This window comes from Mauremys reevesii, linkage group 1, assembly GCF_016161935.1.
Source record: "Mauremys reevesii isolate NIE-2019 linkage group 1, ASM1616193v1, whole genome shotgun sequence".
Lineage (NCBI taxonomy): Eukaryota > Metazoa > Chordata > Testudines > Geoemydidae > Mauremys > Mauremys reevesii.
The window spans coordinates 333,523,037-333,546,835 of NC_052623.1; the positions used below are offsets into that span (position 1 = coordinate 333,523,037).

Here is a 23,799-nt window from a genome sequence, read left to right on the forward strand (position 1 = left end):
AGGTGTTGAGTAAGAAGCACAAGCCCCTTTTGTCTGTGGAATCTCTTAATGTTGTAGTGACGGGATGAAGGTTTTGGGATGGCTCCCAAAATCTTCACACCACATTCTTTAAGGCTGGTTTTGGTTGTAACTGAGGGTATATTTTGGGAGAGGGCACTGGTGATCTGCCTGGTGAGGATGATCCCCTGCCCCCAGCTCCATCTTTTGGCTTGTGTAATTTCAGGCTATTCTGGCTAGAAGTTTCTGCCTTCCCTTCTGAGGGCTTTGCTGCCATGTTATTCTCTGCTGCCAGCTCTCTGCCAGTTGTTCCAGCTTCTTGCTTGCTTGGAGTCCCTGTTCTGTCTTTCCCTTCACTGCCGTTTGCTGGGGCAGTTGAAATTACCTGTGCAAGTGGATCCTTTATTCCTGGCTCCACCAACTCCTTTGTAGCTTTCCATCTTCGGGCCCCGGATTTTGAATTGTATTCATACATTTTGCCAGTGACTGGGTTGGGGGAAAAACATAACCAGTTAAACGATTTCTCCTTTTAGCAGACCGATGGGAGGAAGTTCCCCTCAGTGTGTGAGTTAGCAAGGAGTAAATCTCCTCAAAAGGTCTGGCAGCTCTGGTCAGTTTGGAAAGCCCAACTTCTTCATCTAAGTCCTAGATTTGCTATTTTAACTATACAGCAAAACTCCTCTACTGTGGATTTAGTTATAGAGGTGTGGAGGTGTAATTATAGGCAATGCCCCTAGTTCCCCTGGTCCCTTGTTCACTTAACAAGTAAGGAATAATGTAGACAATAAGGTAATTACACTGGACACCAGGAAATTTCTCTACAGATCTGTGGAACGTAAATGAGCTGCAGTAGTGGATGCCTGTTTCCAGTGTACAAGGGAAGAGTCACTATTAAAGTCTACAGAGGGCTAGAAGTACTTTCGAACAAAGCACTATTGTGCAGTGCACTGAAGTACCAGAGATTTGAGACTGCAGGATCTGTAACTATGAGTTCCCCCAGCATGTAAACAGAGAGATCACATTGTTCCATTCTCTTTCACTGCAGTATACAGCATCTGTCAGGGGAAAAACATTCTAGGCAAATTATAAGTCAATGAATAGGCCAGATTTTGGGGATGCCAGATCTCTGAGCCTGGGGTCAACTTGGACCCACTAACCTAAGTTTAAAGGTGTTAAACGATGTCTACAATAGATGCCATGTGGTGTTTCAAATTGTTTTTTCAAATAGGTTTGCTATCTTGAAGTAGCTAACTATCCCACACAGTCTTTCCTAGTCTAGACAATAGTGTGTTTTAGGGCTGGTCTACACTACGTTGTTATACCAGGATATGTACATCAGTTAAGGGTGTGGGGTTTGGTTTGGTTTTGTTTTTTTTAAACCAATAAACTACTACAAGCCCTAGTGTGAACACAGTTATAACCTTATAAAAGTGTCTAATACTAGTATAGCTTATTCATCTTCCTAAACCTGGTGCCCAGCTGGAAATGTTTTTCAAGAAGGGGACTGAAACTATAAAAAGGAGAGACAAATACCCTAAGGCACCCCTCTCTCTTCCTGCCCATCGCATACATGGTACCTGAAGTGACAAAAGAAGCATTCATTGGGCACTGGGAAAAGGGAACCTGACTCAAGAAGTTTGGTCAGCAAGACTGCTGAAAGCATGTGGTGAGAGAACTTTTTACTTTGAATTTAACATAGTTTAAGTTAGGCACCAGTAGCGTTTTAATGTTATTATTTTTTACTTTTGTGCCTCATTACTTGTACTCACTTAAAATCTTTTGCAGTTAATAAACGTCTATTATTATTTTATCTAATCCAGTGTGTTTTAAATTGAAGTGTCTGGGAAACTCCATTTGGGGTGTGCCTAAATTCCTTTTAAAGAAATAACAAAACTTTCATTGTCCAGGAGAGGGATGGGCAATATAGGGCATACATTTCTGGGGGGAAACCTAAGACTGGGAGCACATTGGGGGTACCATACAGTACCGTACAGTATAACCAAAGCTGGGGAAAGCCAGAGTGTAACCCAAGTGTGTCTGGCAGGCTGCAGGTACATGTAGACACTCTGGGTGTGGTTTGCATGCTGGAAGGCTGTTTGTGAGGTGGGAGCTACTTCAGCAAGGCAGTGTAAGGCACCCAAGATTGCAGGACAGGGGTGACACAGCTGCTCATTAGTCTGGATTGTACCCTGGTATGTCACAGGTGGAGATTCCAGTACCGGGTTTACCATGGCGCCGGGCCCAAGCTCCAAAGGGGCCCTGGCCTGGCCCGCTTTTCTCTTCCCCTCCCTCTCATGCAGGGGCAGTGGGCAGAAGCTTGGCCCTGCCAGCTCATGCTGCAAGGCAGGCTCCACCTCTTCCCCCGAGCGTGCCCGCGTTCCTGCCCCTCCCAGCGCTTCCCCAGCTGCCGAACAGCTGTTCGCTGGCGCGAGGGAGGGGGAGGAGTGGGACTGCAGCGCGCTCGCTGCTCTGGGGAGGAGGCGGAGAAGAGGCAAGGGCGGGGCCTTGGGGAAGGAGTTGGAATGGAGACATACCCCCTCCAGCCCCCTGCCTTAAGCCACTCAGGGCAGGGGGCTGGGAGCACCCCCACACCCCCAGCCCCCTGACCTGACTCCTGCACCTCCACCCCCACATTCCCACCTGCACCCCTTGCACCAAACAGGAGCTGCCCCAGGTAAGCGCTCTACACCCCAACCCTGAGCCTCCTCCCTCACCCTAACTCCTGGCTAGACCCTGCACCACTGCCAGCCATCCTCTGTGCAGACAGCATCACACCTGCCTAGGGCTCTGCAACAATCACACACCCTTATCCCACCACATAGATACTTAAGAAATGCATAGGGGAAACTTAGGCACCCACACAGTATTCAGAGAAAACATTAAGAACATTCCAACTTCATCACACTGGAGGAGGGGCAGCTCCGTGCAGAGAGAGATGAAAAGAATGGACTAGAACCAGGGAGAAGGTAGGTACCTGCTCTGTGGGCAGGGACGGGGGGGGGATCCTGTTTACCCCCTCCCCAGCCCTGCTGCACTTGCAGTTTACCTCCAGCCCCTCCCTTGGTCCAGGGACCAACTCTAGCTCCTGCCCCGCTGTGCTTTTGCCCCCGGTCCCTGCCTGGCTCCAGCTGGGGACCAATCTTTCCCCCACACACCATGCCCCGCTGTCAGGGTGGATAAAAATCAATTATTTAAAAAAAAATCAAAAAATCTGATTGATTTTTTAAAAAAAAATCAAAATCAGGTTTTTTCCTCAAAAAGCATTTTATCAAAAAAATCCATCTAAAGATAGTTTTAATTAAGATACATTATAGTTTATCATGAAATAGGGATTATAAATTCTAATTCTATAGTATGACACAAAATATTCATGTAATGCTTAAGAAAGGTTTTGTAAATGAGTTCTAATACTTCATGGATTAGGGACCCAATCCTATTGGGTTCCACAGGCTTGTGTATAGATTATTTAGGTTAATCTTTCTATCTGCCCAATGGGACTCAGTGCTCAGTCTAGAAGATACCATCAGAGATGCTTAGTTTTGCAATTCTCAAATTGGATTTGTGTCTCCAGAGATAACATGCTTGTTAATAGCAAAAATGTTTTTAAATAAATAATATATAGAGGTGAGAAATAACAGAACTCAACTTTATTGTCCCTCTGCAAATCTGTGTACACAGAGTTAATCCCCTACCTCTCTCTAAAAGTGCAAAGTTTCAAAACATTCAATGAATAGAAGATTGGCAGCAGAATAGATCTGGACAGGAGAAGAAGTCTGGAGATAAATGTGAGAAGCGAGGGACGTTTGCTTTTTTGTTAAAATATTATGTTTGCTGTTGAAGGAAAAAAATCCAGAATACTTAACATTGTTGTTTTAGTTAAATAAATAAAACATTTAAATGTCTGTCTGGTGATGTTCTCCTCCTAATACAGCATGGCAAGAAGATCCTCCAAATATTAATGATTAACCTGTTGAATTGGAGATAGTTCACCTCCCCATGACTTCATAAGTATCTGTTTCAATTACCTTTGGTAAATTAAATAACCAAACAATAATTCATTTTCTGATATAGCTGTAAAACTAATCTGAAAAGTTTTCAAAATAAACCACTGTTTAAAAATGTGTGTACCTTCTAAAAATGAAACCTACATCTATCTCTGAGTTGTGAAGAATATGTATCAAGGTTATAACAAACAACAAACAAGAATGCACTTTTATGTAGAAATCCATGATTATATTGAGTCTTCCTGACTGGTGATTTAAATCACGATTTACATCAAATCCACCCTGCCCGCTGTGCTCTTGCCCCTGGCCCCTTCATTCCCCAGGGGGCCCACAAATGTGTTTGGCGCCAGGCCCACAAAAAGTTAATCTGGCCCTGGAGCTTCCATAACGTTCCTAGGTAATTTGTTCCAGTGCTTAACTACCCGGACAGGAAGGTTTTCCTAATGTCCAACCTAAATCTCCCTTGCTGCAATTTAAGCCCATTGCGGCTTGTTCTGTCCTCAGTGGATAAGAAGAACAATTTATTACACTCCTCTTTATAGCAACCTTTTACATACTTGAAGACTAGTATGTCCAGGCTCAGTCCTCTCTTCTCCAGACTAAACAAATCCAGTTTTTTCAATCTTTCACCATAGGTCATGTTTTCTAGGCCATTAAACATTTTTGTTGCCTCCTCTGGACTTTCTCCAATTGGTGCACGTTTTTCCAGCATTTCTGGGCATTAAGGTATAGATCTCACAATGGCCACTCGTTTAGGCAGAAGATCAGTGCTACACCTTTTGATTCATCCTGTTGCATCTAGCTTTTGCCTCAATTCTTTCACTCTTCTTGTCTGTTCTACTGTTTCTGAGAGGCAGCCTGACCCATAGGTTCTCCTGTGTTATACAGTCGGTAATCCCTGGATGCAACGGCACCAGTGCATTTCTGCTGCATGAGATGAAGATGGGCTCACAGCAGCTGTGCAGGAGTGAGACCCACTGACCCCTGCTGTGCTTCCCTGTGCCAATTTTGGAGGTGGCATCAATACATCTACTCCTAATCCACTAGCCTGCCCCCTGAATGTGGGGGAGGGGTGCAACTGCCACAGGGATTCCTGCAGCCCTAACACTACAATCTCAGTCATGGAGCAGTCCTGCTACCCCTCCACACACGAGGGGGAGGGAGGGAGAGATTGTTTCCTCCCCACTCCCTGTGCTAAATCCATGTATTCCTGCTTGGCAGCAGTGGCACCAATTCCGATATTTCTGGGGGAAAAGGCTTTGGAGGGGGTGAAATTCTGGTCTCCCCACTCTCATTCTCCTGACAGAGACTCTGGTCTGGCCCCCCACTCGTCTGAGCTTGTCTGGGCTCCCCAGGACTCCCTCATGCTAAAAACCTCCCCTCTCTCTTATCCACACAATGCACAAGATGGTGCCACCAGGAGTCAAGTTCTCAGCGCACTCTCCTGTGCTCTGCTTACAGGGACACACTCCCCATACGCCAGGTAGTAACATCACTTGGTTCAGCCACCCCTCCATCTGTATAGAGGTGTGGGCAGGTCAATTTTCAGTGGTGTTGCCACCATGCAGCCACAGTGACTCTCTGGAGCCCTCCAGCGGCAGCTGTACCGATTTATTACAGGACTACTGCTTAAAAGTGGTCAGGCCTTGCATCTCCCACCCCCGGCTCTGCCACCTGTGGAACTTTAAACAAATGTAAAAATCTTGGGGGAGGGCTTTGGCCCTCCTGCAGCCCTTCCACCTGGTGCCACTGCTTGGCAGGGGGAACAGGAGTTGCCCCATAATGCATATTCTCTCTCTGTATATTCAGTGTACATGCTTTCAAGATATTTATATATCTTAGCTTATTTACAAATGTTACTAGGGCATTGGCATGATTTTTCATAACCTGTGAATATAAGAACGGCCATACTGGGTCAGACCAATGGTCCATCTAGCCCAGTATCTTGTCTTCTGACTGTGCCAGTGCCAGATGCTTCAGAGGGAGTGAACAAAACAAGGCACTTTATTGTGTGATCCAACCCCTGTCATCTAGTCCCAGCTTCTGGCACTTGCAGGCTTAGGATACCCAGCACCTGGAGTTGCATCCCTGAACATCTTGGGTAACAGCCATTGATGGACCTATCCTATATGAACTTATCTAATTCATTTTGTAACCCAGTTATATTTTTGGCCTTAATAACATCCCCTGGCAATGAGTTCCACAGACTTACTGTGTGTTGTGTGAAGAAGTTCTTCCTTATGTTTGTTTTAAACCTGCTGCCTATTAATTTCATTGGGTGACCCTTTGTTCTTGTGTTTACGTGAAGAAATAATATTTCCATATTCACTTTCTCCCACACCATGCATGATTTTATAGACCTCTATCATATCGCCCCTTATTCATCTCTTTTCCAAACTGAAAAGTTCCAGTCTTATTAATCTCTCCTCATATGGAAGCTGTTCCATTCCCTAATCATTTTTATTGCCTTTCTCTGTAACTTTTCCAATTCCAATATATCTTTTTTGAGACGGGGCGACCAAAACTGCATACAGTACTCAAGGTGTGGGCTTGCCATATATTTATGTAGTAGCATTATGATATTTTCTGTCTTATTATGTATCCCTTATTAATGGCTCCTAACATTGTTAGCTTTATTGACTACCACTGCACATTGAGCAGATGTTTCCAGAGAACTATCCACAATGACATCAAGATCTCTTTCTTGAGTGGAACAGCTAATTTAGAAGACCCTATCTTTTATATGTATAGCCGGGTGCATAGTAATGCACACTGGAAAACATACATTTATCAACATTGACTTGAAATGTAACTCCCATTCTCCTTGGAAACAAGAAGCCTTGAATATGAAATGCAAATATCTAACCAGAGTTAACTGGATAGGTTACCTTATTTCAAGCCAAACATTTAAATTTACTCTTAATTTTTGTTTACCTGGATCTCTGGCTTCTCCATCAAAGACAGTGTTTATCTTGGTCATTTCCTATGAGGAGACACACAATGTGAAATCAAGCCTGTAAAATAATTAGAGGAGGAGGAGGAGGAGGAGCAGTGATTTGGACATTTTTACCTACATGCATTGAAGCAGATTTATATAACCCACATGTTGCATTAGGGTGAGTTTAATCAAAACTGGCAACAAAAGCCATTGTGGCTTATGGTGTTGCTACCAAATGTTCAAAGGAGAATTAATCAGTTCTGACATGCTAAATGACTCCCAAAATACAGTCACAAGAGGGGCATTTCCAGTAGAGAAGGGGTTTGGGAATTCCTTATGGCAGAGCAAAGTTCAGATCAAGATACACACTTGTTTCCATTCTAATTCATAAAAACTGTGAAAACCCTTGTTCACATTTACAAACCCCTCTCCCCAATATTTTAATGCAACCAAAGGGTGCAATTCTGCCTTTCAGTTCTGGCCCATGTTGTTGCAGAATGGAGGTATGACGCTTTCTGGAGAGAGAGAGCGCGAGCGCGCACACACCTATACCTACAACATGCCAACGCTATTTACGGAGGTGTAGCGTGTATCCTTTCTGTGGCCAGGGGCTCACCTCCCGCCCACCCTGTTGGGTGGCTCATGCTTCTAGCTGCATTAGCCAACAGTCTTTGTGTTGTGGGGAGCATGAGGATTGCATTTATGGTTTGGTCCTATGTGGAGTGACACACAGGGGAATGGAGAAGCTCATTGTACCCTTCCCTCTTTCCCCCAAGTTCACGCATCCACACAGGCTCAGAGACAACGTGGCCCTACATTTGGGTGTAATTTACATCGTACTGGCCATTTCTCCTCACACTAAGAAAGGTGTTGAGTAAGAAGGACAAGCCCCTCTTGTCTGTGGAATCTGTTAATGTTGTAGTGCTGGGGTGAAGGTTTTCCTACGGAGCACACAGTTGGGATGGCTCCCAAAAGCTTCACACCACATTCTTTAAGGCTGGTTTTGGCTGTAACTGAGGGTATATTTTGGGAGAGGGCACTGGTGACCTGCCTGGTGAGGATGATCCCTTGCCCCCAGCTCCATCTTTTGGCTTGTATAATTTCAGGCTATCCTGGCTAGAAGTTTCTGCCTTCCCTTCTGAGGGCTTTGCTGCCATGTTATTCTCTGCTGCCAGCTCTCTGCCAGTTGTTCCAGCTTCTTGCTTGCTTGGAGTCCCTGTTCTGTCTTTCCCTTCACTGCTGTTTGCTGGGGCAGTTGAAATTACCTGTGCAAGTGGATCCTTTATTCCTGGCTCCACCAACTCCTTTGTATCTTTCCATCTTCGGGCCCCGGATTTTGAATTGTATTCATACATTTTGCCAGTGACTGGGTAGGGGGAAAAAACACAAACAGTTAAACTATTTCTCCTTTTAGCAGACCAATGGGAGGAAGTTCCCCTCAGTGTGTCAGTTAGCAAGGAGTAAATCTCCTCAAAAGGTCTGGCAGCTCTGGTCAGTTTGGAAAGCCCAACTTCTTCATCTAAGTCAACAAAGAGTCCTGTGGCACCTTATAGACTAACAGACGTATTGGAGCATGAGCTTTCGTGGCTGAATACCCACTTCATCAGATGCAGCATCCGACGAAGTGGGTATTCACCCATGAAAGCTCATGCTCCAATACATCTGTTAGTCTATAAGGTGCCACAGGACTCCTTGCTGCTTTTACAGATCCAGACTAACACAGCTACCCCTCTGATACTTCATCTATGTCCTAGATTTGCTTATTTAACTATACAGATCTAGTAAAGCAGCAAAACTCCTCTACTGTGGATTCAGTTACAGAGGTGTGGAAGTGATTATCCTGGTTCACGAAGATGAGTAAGCTATACCAATATAAGGCACCTTTATAAGGTTATAACTGTGTCCACACTAGGGCTTGTAGTAGTTTATTGGTTTAAAAAAATCCCCACCCCCGTAACTGATGTAGATATCCTGGTATAATGATGTAGTGTAGACCAGCCCTAAAACACACTATTGTCTAGACTAGGAAAGACTGTGTGTGTGATAGGGTTGCTACCTCGAAGTAGCTAACTATTTGAAAAAACAATTTGAAACACCACATGACATCTATTGTAGACATCGTTTAACACCTTTGAACTCAGGTTAGTTGGTCCAAGTTGACCCCAGGCTCAGAGATCTGGCCTCCCCAAAGTGCTGGGGGGAACTCATAGTTACAGATCCTGCAGTCTCAAATCTTTCGTACTTTAGTGCACTGCGCAATAGTGCTTTGTTCAAAAGTACTTCTAGCCCTCTGTAGCCTTTAATAGTGACTCTTCCTTTGTACACTGGAAACAGGCATCCACTACTGCAGCTCATTTACTCTCCACAGATCTGTAGAGAAATTTCCTGGTGTCCAGTGTAATTACCTTATTGTCTACATTATTCCTTACTTGTTATGTGGACAAGGGACATGGGGAACTAGGGGCATTGCCTATAATTAATTAAACATTATTTTTACCAGGTATTGTGAGACAAAAAGACTTTTAAGGATTGGCGAGAGATGTGGCGGTTCTATGCTATAGTTAGTATCAGGATTAATGGATCCTGACACATTAGTGTCATTTGGGCAATTAAAGATAAAATTTGGATCTCTCCTCACGTGATTTGTATGGCTACTTACAGATTAGGCACTTTAGAATAGAAAAGAATGGGGAATGTCTAATAGCCCTAGATGTAGTTACCAGCACAAAAGGTGCTGAGGTGATAGCCTGAAAATGTGGATGGGGTATCATGCAAGGTTTAATTATTGCACCGGTGGAGTTTGCAGGACACCTTACCCAGCTCCTCTTGATTCGGCTGAACTGAGCACTTATGAATCCAAGTCTTGCAGGTGGGATGTTGTGGCACTGTTCCCATGATGTGCTAATTCATCCCAAAAGAGCACTCACTCTGGGAATAACCCCAGTCTGCGTGGCAGGTCTCATTCTCACCAGCACGTGCCTGCCCAGGCTTGGAAGATAACTTCCCAGAACTCTTCTGAGATACTAATGTCCCCATACACAGCCAACCTCCTCAAGGTTGCAGGAATGCACTTCTAGAGTGCACACATCTCTGCTGCCCCTGCAACGTTGTACTGCAGCATAACACTTAAGTCATGGCATAGCACAAATGTCATCACACTGTGGTGCATTTCAGATCCTCTGAACTCTGTAGCTAGAGCCTGAGCCCAAACATCTATGTATTCGTCATGTTTAGATCTAACGTTTGTAGACATTGTTCTCAGAGCCGTGTCAGTCCCAAGATATTACAGAGACAAGGTGGTTGAGGTCATATTTTTTTATTGGACCAATTTCTGTTCGTGAGAGAGACAAGCTTTCGAGCTACTTGGGAAGAGGAAGAGCTCTGTGTAGCTTGAAAGCTTGTGTCTCTCACCAAAGAAGTTGGTCCAGTAAAAGATATTACTTCACCCACCTTGTTGCTTTAGAGCTAAGGCAGTCAGGAAAGGACATGTCATGTATTTGTGCACAATAGGTTGCTGGGCTGCTACAAGCAGGTCAAGCTCTTGTAGTAGGTATGGACTGGCTATAGAGCTTCCACCCCAGACAGACACATGCAGGGCCGGCTCCAGCCACCAGCGCACCAAGCAGAGGCTTGGGGCGGCCAATGGGAAGGGGTGGCACATCCGGCTCTTCGGCAGCGGGTCCCTCAGTCCCTCTCAGAGGGAAGGACCCGCCTCTGAATTGCCACCGAAGAGGAAAGCGGCAGCGGTAGAGCTGCTGCCAAAGTGCTGCCGATCACATCTTTTTTTTTTTTTCTTTTTTTTCCGCCGCTAGGGGTGGCAAAAAACACTGGAGCCGGCCCTGGACACATGAGAGGTGTCCTCCATAAGATCCTTTAATGCAATGCTGGCTATAGTTACTACAAGCTCAGATAAGGTATGTTACACATGACGCCACCTAATGGCTGAGTAGTATAATAGGGTTTAGCATTCCATGACAACATGCTCTTCTGCAGGGGAACACCTGGAAGTTGCTCTTATAGGTGCCTAATCACTAGTGTGCACTCCTCTGGGTACATTTCAGACCCACTGCTTTGCCTACTTTGCTGGGCTCTCAACAGCTGTGCAGGAGTGAGACCCATTGACCCCTGCTGTGCTTCCCTGTGCCGATTTTGGAGGTGGCATCAATACATCTATTCGTAATCCACCGGCCTGCCCCCTGAATGTGGGGGAGGGGTGCAACTGCCACAGGGATTCCTGCAGCCCTAGCACTACAATCGCAGTCATGGAGCAGTCCTGCTACCCCTCCACACACAGGGGAGGAAGGAATCTTTCCCCCAGCTCCCTGTGCTAAATCCACATATTCCTGCTTGGCAGAAGTGGCACCAATTCAGATATTTCCAGGGAGGGCGAGGAAGGGGTGTTAGGGAGAAAAATTCTGGTCTCCCCACTCTCACCCTCCTGACAGAGACTCTCTGTTCTGGTCCCCACTCATCTGATACCCTAGCAGGGCTCCCCAGGGTTCTCTCAGGCTAAGAGCCTCCCCTCTCTCTTATCCATACAGTGCACCAGATGGTGCCACCAGGAGTTAAGTTCTCAGCACACTCCCCTGTGCTCTGCTTACAGGGACACACTCCCCATACGCCAGGTAGCAACACCATTTGGTCCAGCCACCCCTCCATCTGTATAGAGGGGTGGGCAGGTCAATTTTCAGTAGTGTTGCCACCATGCAGCCACAGTGACTTTCTGGAGCCCTCCAGCAGCAGCTGTACCGATTTATTACAGGACTAATGCTTAAAAGTGGTCAGGCCTTGCCCCTCCCGCCCCCGGCTCTGCCACCGGTAGAACTTTAAAAAATCTTGGGGGAGGGCTTTGCCTCTCTCAGCCCTTCCACCTGGTACCACTGCTTGGCAGGGGGAACAGGAGTTGCCCCATAATGCATATTCTCTCTCTGTATATTCAGATATCTTAGTTCATTTACAAATGTTACTAGGGCATTGGCATGATTTTCATAACCTGTCAACATAAGACCAATGGTCCATCTAGCCTAGTATCCTGTCTTCTGACTGTGCCAGTGTCAGATGCTTCAGAGGGAGTGAACAGAACAGGGCACTTTATCAAGTGATCCACCCCCTGCCAGACAGTTCCAGCACCTCGGGTTGCATCCCTGAACATCTTGGGTAACAGCCATTGATGGACCTATCCTATATGAACTTATCTAATTCATTTTTTAACCCAGTTATACTTTTGGCCTTTATAACACCCCCTGGCAAAGAGTTCCACAGGTTGACTGTGTGTTGTGTGAAGAAGTTCTTCCTTATGTTTGTTTTAAACCTGCTGCCTATTAATCTCATGGGTGACCCTTTCTTCTTGTGTTTATGTGAAGAAATAACACTTCCTTATTCACTTTCTCCACACAGTGCATGATTTTATAGACCTCTTATTCATCTCTTTTCCAAACTGAAAAGTCCTAGTCTTATTAATCTCTCCTCATATGGAAGCTGTTCCATACCACTAATCATTTTTATTGCCTTCCTCTGTAACTTTTCCAATATATCTTTTTTGAGATGGGGCAACCAGAACTGCATACAGTATTCAAGGTGTCAAGTATCAGAGGGGTAGCCTCTGATAACGAGGTTCTAGACTGATTCTTTCCTGCATATTTATACCGGCCACTGGAAATTTCCACTAAATGCATCTGACAAAGTGAGTATTCACTCATGAGAGCTTATGCTGTAATACGTCTGTTAGTCTATAAGATGCCACAGGACTCTTTGTTGCTTTTTAGTATTCAAAGTGTGGGCGGGCCATAGCTTTACATAGTAGCATTATGATATTTTCTGTCTCATTATCTATCCCTTGCTTAATGGCTCCTAACATTGTTAGCTTTATTGACTACCACTGCACATTGAGCAGATGTTTTCAGGGAACTGTCCACAATGACTCCAAGATTTTCCTTCAGTGGTAACAGCTAATTTAGAAGACCCCATTATTTTATATGAATAGCTGGGTTTATATTTTCCAGTGTGCATTACTGTGCATTTATCATCATTGTAACTCCCATTCTCCTTGGAAACAACAAGCCTTAAATGAAATGCAAATATCTAACCAGAGTTAAGGTAACCAATCCAGTTTATTTCAAGCCAAACATTTAAATTCACTTTTAATTTTTCCTTACCTGGATCTCTGGCTTCTCCATCAAAGACTGTGTTTATCTTGGTCATTTCCTACGAAGAGAGAGACAATGTGAAATCAAACCTGTGAAATAATTAAACAAGGAGGAGAAGCAGCAACTTGGACATTTTTACCTACTGGATTGAAGCAGATTTATATGACCCACATATTGCATTAGGGTGAGTTTAATCAGAACTGGCAACAAAAACCATTGTGGCTTATGGTGTTGCTACCAAATGTTCAAAGGAGAATTAATAGGCTATGACCTACTAAATGACTCCAAATGTCATGTTAGACGTACACAAGTCTCTATTACCCTGGAATTAATCATGTCATTTTGCTGCATCAGAATTATCAGACCTAAAAGAATTAGAGCCTGAGGCCTGGTCTACACTACAGGGTTAGGTCGAATTTAGCTGTGTTAGGTAGATTTTATAATGACTGCGTCTACACAAGCAACCCCGTTCCATTGACCTAAAGGGCTCTTAAAATTGACTTCTGTACTCCTCCCTGGTGAGGAGAGTAGCACTAAAATCGACCTTGCTGGGTCAAATTTGCGGTAGTGCAGATGCAAATCGATGTTATTGGCCTCTGGGAGCTATCCCAGAGTGCTCCAATGTGACCACTCTGGACAGCACTTTCAACTTCGATGCACTAGCCAGGTACACAGGAAAAGCCCCGGGAACTTTTTGAATTTCATTTGCTGTTTGGTCAGCGTGGCGAGCTCAGCAGCACAGGTGACCATGCAGTCCCCTCAGAATCGCAAACGAGCTCCAGCATGGAGCAAACGGGAGACACTGGATCTGATCGCTGTATGGGGAGAAGAATCTGTGCAGGCAGAACGCTGATCAAAAAGAAGAAATGCTGATATATATGCCAATATCGCACAGGGCATGATGGACAGAGGCTACAACAGGAACACACAGCAGTATCACATGAAAGTCAAGGAGCTCAGGCAAGCTTACCAAAAGACAAAGGAGGCAAACGGTCGCTCTGGGTCAGAGCCCCATATATTCCGCTTCTATGATCAACTGCATGGCATTCTAGCGGGGACCCTACCACTACCCCACCACTGTCCGTGGACACCTGCAAGGGGGGAGTCTCACGCAACAGGGAGGAGGATTTTGTGAATGAGGAAGAGGAGGAGGAGGAGGGGAATGTGCAGCAGGCAAGTGGTGAATCCATTCTCCCCAGCAGCCAGGACCTTTTCATCACCCTGGAGCCAATACCCTCCCAAGGCGGGATCCCCGACCCTGAAGGCAGAGAAGGCACCTCTGGTGAGTGCACATTTGTAACTACAGTGCAGGGTTTAAAAGTAATAGTGTCTAATGTTTGATTTGCCCTGAAGAATTGGGATGCATTCGCAGCCAGGACAGCTAATGGAAAAGTCTGTTAACGTGTCTGGGGATGGAGCAGGAATCCTCCAGTCCTAATGACAGCATTATGTAGCCTGACTAGCTCAAGATTCCTTGCTCAATGCCTGCTTTCTCAATGTTTAATATCACACATTGGGCCAGATTTAACAGATCACATTGGTTTTGTTTTTCCAATGTCACTAAATAAAAACCCTGACCTGGTTCACCTCATTTCCATATCCTCATCCAATCCCTCTATAAATCACAATTCTTCCAAAATGCCTTTCACCGTAGTCCTTTCCTCAGGTAGGAAGGTAACAAGCTAGACAGTTGAAAATCCTTATCCTAAAGCCCCACAAACAAATCACGGACCTAACAAGCCCTGTTGTTTTAGAAGGGAAAATTGGGGTTTCAACTAAAGCAAACACATTTCATGAAAAATTTTGTTTCCGTAATATATTTTGACTTTTCATTTAAAAAAACAACAACACCCAAATATCAAAATGTTTTGGGCCAAAACCTGAAAATGTTGTATTCAGAAATCCCACCATGGTGACTCATGGGAGTTGTAGTTCAGGTGCATCATGCCTCCATTCACCTCTATGGACTGGGCTCCCCAGACAGGCTACATTTCCCATCCCCCTATATCAGACACAAGAGTGGTGGAGTCGGGGGGGAGGGAGGGCAGTCCAGAAAGGAGATTATTATCCAAAGGCCAAGCAGAAGGAGAACAACAAAAGGCCTATTTCTCCACTCAAACCAATTTTACACGGTGTAAATACATTGACTTCAACAGCATTACTCCTGACCAGCAGTAGTATAACTGAGAGGAGACTCAGGGTATGTCTGTGCTACAAAATTAGGTTGATTTTAAGAAATCGATTTTATACAGTCGATTGTGTATGTCCCCACTAAGCGCATTAGGTTGGCGGAGTGTGTCCTCACTACTGTGGCTAGCATCGACTCATGGAGCAGTGCACTGTGGGAGGCTATCCCACAGTTCCTGCAGTCTCCACTGCCCATTGGAATTCTGGGTTAAGCTCCCAATGCCTGATGGGGCAAAAACATTGTCCTAGGTGGTTTTAGGTACACGTAGTCAGTCTCCCCCCATCTTTGCCCCCCCGTGAAAGCAACTGCAGACAATCATTATACGTTTTTTGTCCTGGGTTACCCATGCAGACACCATAGCATGGCAAGCATGGAGCCCGCTCAGCTCACCGCTGCTGTTGTGAGCATTGTAAACACCTCGCCCATTATACTGCAGTATGTGCGGAACCTGGCTAAGAGACGGCAGCATGAGGATGATTGTGAAGAGGACATGGACACAGATGTTCCTGAAAGCATGGGCTGCTTCCCACTGCATCCTGTTACTCTCACTGTATTTTATGTGTCTGTCTGGATTGTAAATCCTTTCAGACAGGGATTTGGGTGAAACCCTGGCCCCACTGAAGTCAATGGGAGTTTTGCCATTGACTTTAATCAAACCTGGATTTCACCCCTCCTCTATAAAACACTCAGCACACTGTTGGTGGATAAGGAGCTTCATGCTTAGTAGACAGGGCACCAGACTGGGAGTCAGGATCTACACCTATTCCCATCTCTACCACTGACCTACTGTGTGATCTTGGGCAAATCACTTCTCTCTGATTCCCTTCCTACTCTTTGCCTGTCTTGTCTCTTTAGGTTGTAAACTCTTTAGGGCAGGGATTGTCACTTATATATGTACAGCACCTAACACAACAGGGCACCAGTCTGAGTTGGAATCTGAGTGTTACTGTTATATTAATAATAATCCTACAGTCTTTGTTTAGACCAGATTCTCACTGGCTGAGTAAGATCTGTGGGACCAGGATCTAATATAAAGCAACAATGAGTCCTGTGGCACCTTAAAGAGTAACAGATGTATTGGATCTAATATGGCATCATTGATCCACTTGCTAAAATTCCCATTAGTATTTCTAGTGATTGCTCCCAATTTTCCCTCTGTATATATGAAAAAACCTCAAGGATATGTCTACAATTAAAAAATAGCACTATTCAATATTTTTTGAATAGTGGGTTTGTAGAAAACATGTCTAGTGGCAGAAACAAACTATGCCAAGAATTCTACCTTGCAATCTCCGTCATTGGCATCATACAAAAGTTCCACAGGTTCTGTGACCATACTGTAGGACTAGTATGGGCCAAACACTTACTTTAGTTTGTGACTTACAGTACTTACCCAAACTTCTTCTTTCTTAACTTTCTTCTTTTCTACAGGAAAGAAAATGCACATTCTAAGGGCTTGTCTACATTATGCGCAGGATTGACAGGCAGCGATCGATCCAGGGGGGTCGATTTATCGTGTCTAGTCTAGACATGATAAATCAACTGCCGAGCGCTCTCCCATCGACTCCGGTAGTCCACTGGAGCGAGGCACACAGGCAGAGTCGACGGGGGAGCATCATCCGTCGACTTACCACAGTGAAGACACCGCGGTAAGTAGATCTAAATTCAACTACGTTATTCATGTAATGCGTAACTTAGATCGATTTCCCCCCACCCTTAGTGTAGATCAGGCTTAAGAAATCAGAATTTTTTTGACTGTGATACATAGATATTAAAGACAAGATTTTCAAAAATGACTAGTGAGTTTGAGACACCTTTGAAAGTGCCTGACTTTCACAGGATAGGTGATCAGAACTTTCTGAAAATCAGACCCCTTTGAGGTGTTTCAGGTTGGCCACCCAAAATTGCTAGTCACATTTGACAGTCTTGCCCTAGAAGTAGAGGTGAATAATTTGCCACAAATAATTTCTTCAATGAATTTTACTTTCCATTGATTGTTTGAACAGATTTAGACATTCACATGTATTCTTTATTCAAAATAATTCACACTTTTTGACAGTGAATAATTTGCTTTGGGGATGAAATTCCCTTCCATGCAGACAGACAGCACTAGGGCTATGCACAACTGAACTCCCAATCAAACCATATTCTGAGGATTCAGCTTCTCCAAAGCCCTTGCACTGGCCCTCTGCAGGAGAGTAAATTTTACCTGTGGGGAATATTTGAACTAAAATGTATCTTTCATGAGTATTTTCACGTGTAAAGCTTGTGCACTTGCAAGTTCACGGAAGTCAAACAAGAAAGTGTTGCAAACCCAATTAAGCAAAATTCTGATTTGAAAAATGGATTTGATATTTACAATCTCTTTCCCCGACCCGACCCCCATTTTCACTCATTCTGAGTTAGTAGTGAGCATAGGCGCCAACTTTCTAATGTGCCGGGGGGGGAGGGGTGCTCCCCCCGGCTTCGCCTCAGAACCCCCTCACTCCACCCCTTCCCTCAAGGCCACACCCCCTCCCCACCTCTTCTTGCCCTATTGTGACCCCTGCCCCAAGCGCGATCTACCTGCCGGTGGCAGCCGCTAATCAGCGCCTTCCCCCGCCCCCAAGCGCCTGCTGCATGCTACAGAACAGCTGATCCACTGCAGCAAGAGTCACTGGGAGAGAGGGGGAGGTGTTGATTGGTGGGGCTGCCGACGGGCAAGAAGCACTGGGGAAAGGAGGAGGCGCTGATAGGGGAGCTGCCAGTGGGTGCTCAGCACCTACCTTTTTTTTTCCTATGGGTCAGAGTCAGCACCAATAGTAGGGAGACTGGGCTTCTCTACAGTACAGTCCCATGGATGCTGCCCAATTTCAAGGGTGCTGCCTCTACATTTCTGCATTTCCGTTTTTGTTCCCTCCTTTGAGGCTTTTTTTAAAATCTCCCTTCAAACAACACTTCCAGCCACCAACAGGCTCTGTTGGTTGGCATGTGATGGCCTAAAATGTATAATTACTACAGATGTGTCTGAGCCTGAACAATTATTTCAAACCATCTTCCTTTTCCCCCTCACCACCTCAACTTTTGGGTGCTCAACTTGAGACAACTTGAAGGGACCCAATTTTTCAGAAAGCACCAGGCATCCAACCTCTGAAAAATCAGGCACCTCTAAGGGTCTCAAACCAGGCACCCAAAATCCTTTGTTATAGGTGAGAATCATGACTTCCAAATTGGGAAGGCCTGGTTGTGTGTCCAGTGTCCAGAAGCTGGTTGTTGCTGAGTCAGCTCAAACTGTATTTAGGAGATTGAACTAATGAAAAGTGCTGGTAAGGCTAATTGGAAAACAGTTAATAAATTCCTGCCCCACCATGCCAGAGCACTAGGCTACACCAGGCTTGTTCTTTACTCAACAATTTCATAGATTTTTAAGACCAGAAGGGACCATTAGATCATCTATTGTGACCTTCTGTATTAGCACAGGCCATATAATTTCACCCAGTTATCCCTGTACTTGGATTATTTATCTGAAAATGGAATTACAAATTTCTCTGACTAAGGCTCTGTCTACCCTACAAGCTCGGGGTGTGATCCCCAGCTTGCGTACACATACCTAGTGCTAGCTCTCATCTGAACTAGCATGCTAAAAATAGTAGCGTAGCCATGGTACCATGGGCAACAGCAGTAGCAACACCAGGTAGCAGTGCCAAGTACAAACCCACCTGATCCCTGGGAATATACCCCCGGCACAGCTAGCCCATGCCACTTCTGCCACTGTCCATGTTACTACAGCCACAGTACTACTTTTTAGCATGCTAACTCAGATGAGAGCTAGCATATGTGTACAGGAGTTTGGAATTACACCCCGAGCTGCTAGTGGAGATGCAGCTTATTAAGTGGTGCACTTGTTCTTAAGAAGTAATAAAAGCATTAAAACAAGATACATACCTGGTGTGTTTTTCCTGTAATAAAAATATAAAGTTATCAATATAGTTAATATATGCAATACCTGTCTACAAAAAAAATCACGTTCCAGTTCTAGCCCTAACAAATCCTGTTCTTTTTTCATTTGGCAAACGGGAATTTTTTTGTGTTTGACCTTTTTCAGTTTGTTTAGTTTGGGCATGTTTGTTCTGCTGCACCTCAGCATTATTAACTACTGCTATTGAGCTACCAGGAGCAGTAAAACAGCCCTGAATATTGTTCTTGTGACTCTCAAAAGAATGGCTGTATATTTTTTTAATCTTATCAGTAACAGCATAGTGGAGTTATACCACCCCCCAAAATTATACTTTAAAAAATTACACTCCCCATCCAATTCTAGGGATGAGCTAATATCTTTCAAATATTTTAAAAGGTTTAAAATGTGACTTGAAAATATCAAGATTGCTTTTTAACGTGTTCCAATTGAATCATTGGCACCAATTAATAAATAATAACAATAGCCAAATTATATGCCACTGTATCAATTTGTCATTTCTACCACAAATTGCTAAACTCCTTGCACACACCTCTAGAATAATAACAATAGCTTGCAGTTAATATTTTATCTCTAAGGTTGCGTGTCTGTCATGGAGGTCATGGAAGTCACGGATTCCGTGACTTTCTGTGACCTTCGTGACTTTTGCAGCAGGTGGTGCGACTGGCTGAGGAGCTACCCGAGGCAGCCCCTAGGCTAGCAACAGCAGCAGTGTGGGAGGGAGTTCAGGGCTGGGGCAGGAGGTTAGGGTGTGGGGCAGCGCTTACCTTGGAGGGGAGGCTCCCCAGAAGCAGCCAGCATGACCCTGCAACTCCTGACCTAGTCGGAGAGGCCAGGGGGCTCTGCGCACTGTCCCTGCTTTCAGGCACCAGCCCCACCGCTCCCATTGGTTGCGGTTCCTGGCCAATGGAAGCTGAGGAACTGGAACTTGGCAGGGGAAGTGCGTGGAGCCCCCCTGGCCTTTCCTCCCCCTAGGAACTGCAGGAACACCCAGAGCTGAGTAGGGAGCCTACCTGCCCCACCAGACCTCCCCCAGCACCAGCGGGGGTCCCAGCCATCCCCCCAGCACCCACAGCATCCCCAGACTGCACCCCCCCCCCATGCACCCCAGAGCACCCACAGGCCCGGGCCCAAGTTTTAGTTATGGGTAAATAGTACAAGGCAAGTACATGTCACGGGATGTGAATTTTTGTTCACTGACCATGACCTATCCAGGACTTTTACTAAAAATACCCACGACTAAAACAGCCTTAGTTATCTCTCATTCTGAAAGATCTTCGCACAATTTTGCCAGGATCCTGATTGGGACTTCTGGTGGTAAGAAACAATTATTATTTTTTCTGCTTGTGATGTTCAGCTAAAGCATTTGACTAAAGTATCAGTAAATCCACCAAGCATTTCGATTTCATTTTGATTTGACTCTTGTCTCTTTAAATAATCAACATCCTATTCCAACAACTAGTGATGTTTATTACAGCAAATAACATATTGCTCTAAAATATTCAAAGTATAAATTCCATTAACACTCAGAGCTTCAAGCTGTCTTTATAAGTCAATAGTAATAACAAAAAACTCACTATTTCTCAAGGAAACTAGTGTTTATGTTCTTTTTTTGATTACTTACAGTGGTCTTTTATCTGCTTTGGGTTTTGGCGGACAGTAGGTACGGATATATTTTGCCAGCAGGAAGGATAGGTATCCAAGCAGTCCAAGCAGTAGCATGCTGCCAACAGAAATGAGGAACGGCACATACCAAGCTGATTCAGAATAAACATTTTCTGTTCTGATCAGAAGTGTAATGGCAGGCTTTGAAAAAAAAATATGAAAGGTTCTTAAATGCTGCAAACTCTGAATTTTGTTGACACCTAGTCTAAAAAGTATGTTCCTGATTGTGCTCCTGTGTTTTCTATTAAAACATGCATGCAGTGGTTGTGTTTAAAAAATTTGGATTGCCTTAGGATATGTCTACACTGCACTCAGGAGGTGTGACTGCAGCATGTGTAGGCATATCCGAGTTAACTTTGAAGCTAGCTCGAGTAACAATATCAGTGTGGCTGCAACAGCAGGGTTGGTGGCACAGCCCCAAGCCATTTAAATATGTAGCCAGAGTCCTGGGTGGGGTGGTACTCAGTAAGGTAGCCCATCTCATAATGTGTGGGGTCTGACTCATGATTTTTGATCTCTGAAGGCTGGCAGTACTGAGTGAAAGTGGAGTGCGGGAGAGAAGATGCAGGGGTAGCCTGGTGCTGAGAGGCTGGTAGCATGAGGAAAGCAGAATTGAGGTTGTGATCTGTGGTGCATGGTAGTTTGTGGTAATGGTAAAGTGTGTGGCTGTGGGAGAAGGGGTAGAGCGTAAGTACCAGTAGGCAGTTTAACATCTGATTTCTATGGATTGGGGTGTGTGTAGCAATGTTAACTTTCACTACAGGGTATTTTTGTATATTAACAGAGATAGGAGTCAGTTAGGAAGTTTGGATCCAGGTATTTTCAAAGCACAGCTCCTGTGATTTCAAACACTCCACATGTGAAATTCTAGGTTTCTGATCCAGGCCTGTCTCTACTTGGCTCATCTGTGGGTTTACTTAGGGCACAGCATGTAAGATTCCACTCCCTTGTCCACCCTCTGCAACCTCCCCACATCTTGGCTCAAGTGCGCTGGGGAGAGCAGGGGCTGATGCCACCAAGCAGGGGGGCAGAGAGGGGTGAAGAATGGGGCAGACCCGTGGCTGCACACCCCTCTTTTTTTAAAACACCAGCCAGTAGAGCTGACATGGTGCAGGATGATAGAAGCAATCTGCATCTGGTAAAGTGCTGGCACAAATTACCTCCCTCTGAGAGAAGTGATGGAGACAGGGAAAGAATTGTGACTCTGAACCACAGTTCTTCCTGAGGTGTCTCGGCTATGGAACTTCCCATATATACAAGGCGGATTAAGGTTTCCCAGGTCCCTGGGCCAGAGCAAGTGGGGGGCTCCTCTGCACCCCTTCTGCCTGTGGCCCCACCCACAGCCCCACCCTTTTCTGCTCCTTCACTGGGACCACACCCCTGTTCCACCCAGGGCCCCCTCCCATTCCGCCAGCCCCACAACCCGTTTTCTCTTTTCTGCCCCACCCCCACGGTGGCCTCAAGCCCAGAGAAGCTCCCTCCCTGTGACATGGCCCCAGGCTGCAGCGGGGAGTGAGAGCTCCTCCAGTCCCAGGGCTGCAGTGGGGGTCCGGATGCTGGGGCTTCCCCTGCCACTTCCCACACTTCTGGGGGGGAATAGGGTCGGGGTGCTGGGGCTTCTCCTGCCCGGCATTTCTGCCGGAGAGCGGGGTTGGGCTCTCCCTGCCATCCCGCAGCTTCTTCCAGACATGGGATCAGGGTGCTGAGGGGGCTTCCCCTGTCCCCGGCTTCTGCTGAGGTGGGGGTGGGGCACTGCAGGGTTTTCCCCCATCCTGCAGCTTCTGCCCGGGACAGAGGCAGGGCGGGGGAAGGGGATGCTGTGGGGTTTCCTCCCATCCCGCAGCTTCTACCAGAGACACAGTCTGAGGACCTGGGAGTGGGCTTCCCCTATCCCATACCTTCTGCCAGAGATGGGGGAGGGGATGCTGGGGGAGGGGGCTTCCCAGCCTCACCCACCAGATGGCAGAACCCAGGGGCCCCCAACTGACCCAGACTCTGTGGGCCCAGTGGCTAAATTCCCACTGCATATGTAGGGCATTGATCAAAGACTCCATCCCACACTTAACATTTATTTGCAACTTTGTGTGTTTGAAACCCATGAAAACCTTGGATGAGGGTGAGCGGGATATGCTACATGTGTATAGAACAGCTTGAATTTTTGCAACAGACAGTCACTGGGTGTAATATTTGGGTGAGCCAAGTGATGGAGAAATATCCCTTCTGGCTGGTTGAAAGCTAGTTTTGTGCTGCCTTTTTTTTTTATCTTCACACACAGAAATTAATTTGTATTCCGTCATTAGAGAAGCATACAGATGTGTGAGTCAGCCAAAGCAGTGTTTAGCTAGGAACCAAAAACCAGTCTCTGAGAAATGCGTGAAGAAATGTTAATAGCCCAGGCAAAGGTTAACTCCTGCTCTCTCCTTTTCAATGCAGCTGCCAAAGTCTATAACTTCTCACTTGTATGCTCTGCACATGAGACTCTGTGACAGTCTCCACATGATAGGCTCCACAACTCAAGCAGGGCCATCTGTTTTTTCAGGCTTGCAGGGAGAGTGGGAGTTAGAGGGGATGGGGTGTAGAGCAGTGGTTCTCAAACTAAGGCCACCGCTTGTTCAGGGAAAGCCTCTGGTGGGCCGGGCCCGTTTGTTTACTTACCGCATCCACAGGTTTGTCTGATCGCAGCTTCCACTGGCCGCGGTTCACTGCTCCAGGTCAATGGGAGCTGCAGGAAGCAGTGCAGGCTGAGGGATGTACTGGCTGCCACTTCCCACAGCCCCCATTGGCCTGGAGTGGCGAACCGTAGCCAGTGGGAGCCACGATAGGCCAAACCTGCAGATGTGGCTGGTAAACAAACCGGCCCGGCCCACCAGAGGCTTTCCTTGAAGAAGCGGTGGTCCTAGTTTGAG

At 45.8% G+C, this 23,799-nt stretch overlaps 1 protein-coding gene across 1 annotated transcript in view; it reads right to left on the reverse strand.

Annotated features, from left to right (window-relative positions):
* Window positions 1-7,916: 7,916 nt before the first annotated feature.
* Window positions 7,917-23,799, reverse strand: part of LOC120381995 (cadherin-related family member 3-like) — a 53,534-nt gene continuing 37,651 nt past the window's right edge. Inside the window, exons 13-17 of the mRNA XM_039500156.1 lie at window positions 20,853-21,034; window positions 19,198-19,211; window positions 16,667-16,698; window positions 13,095-13,143; window positions 7,917-8,305 (exon numbers count right to left, since the gene is read on the reverse strand). Of these exons, the coding sequence (XP_039356090.1) occupies window positions 7,917-8,305; window positions 13,095-13,143; window positions 16,667-16,698; window positions 19,198-19,211; window positions 20,853-21,034 (666 nt within the window). The remainder of the gene's footprint in view (window positions 8,306-13,094; window positions 13,144-16,666; window positions 16,699-19,197; window positions 19,212-20,852; window positions 21,035-23,799) is intronic.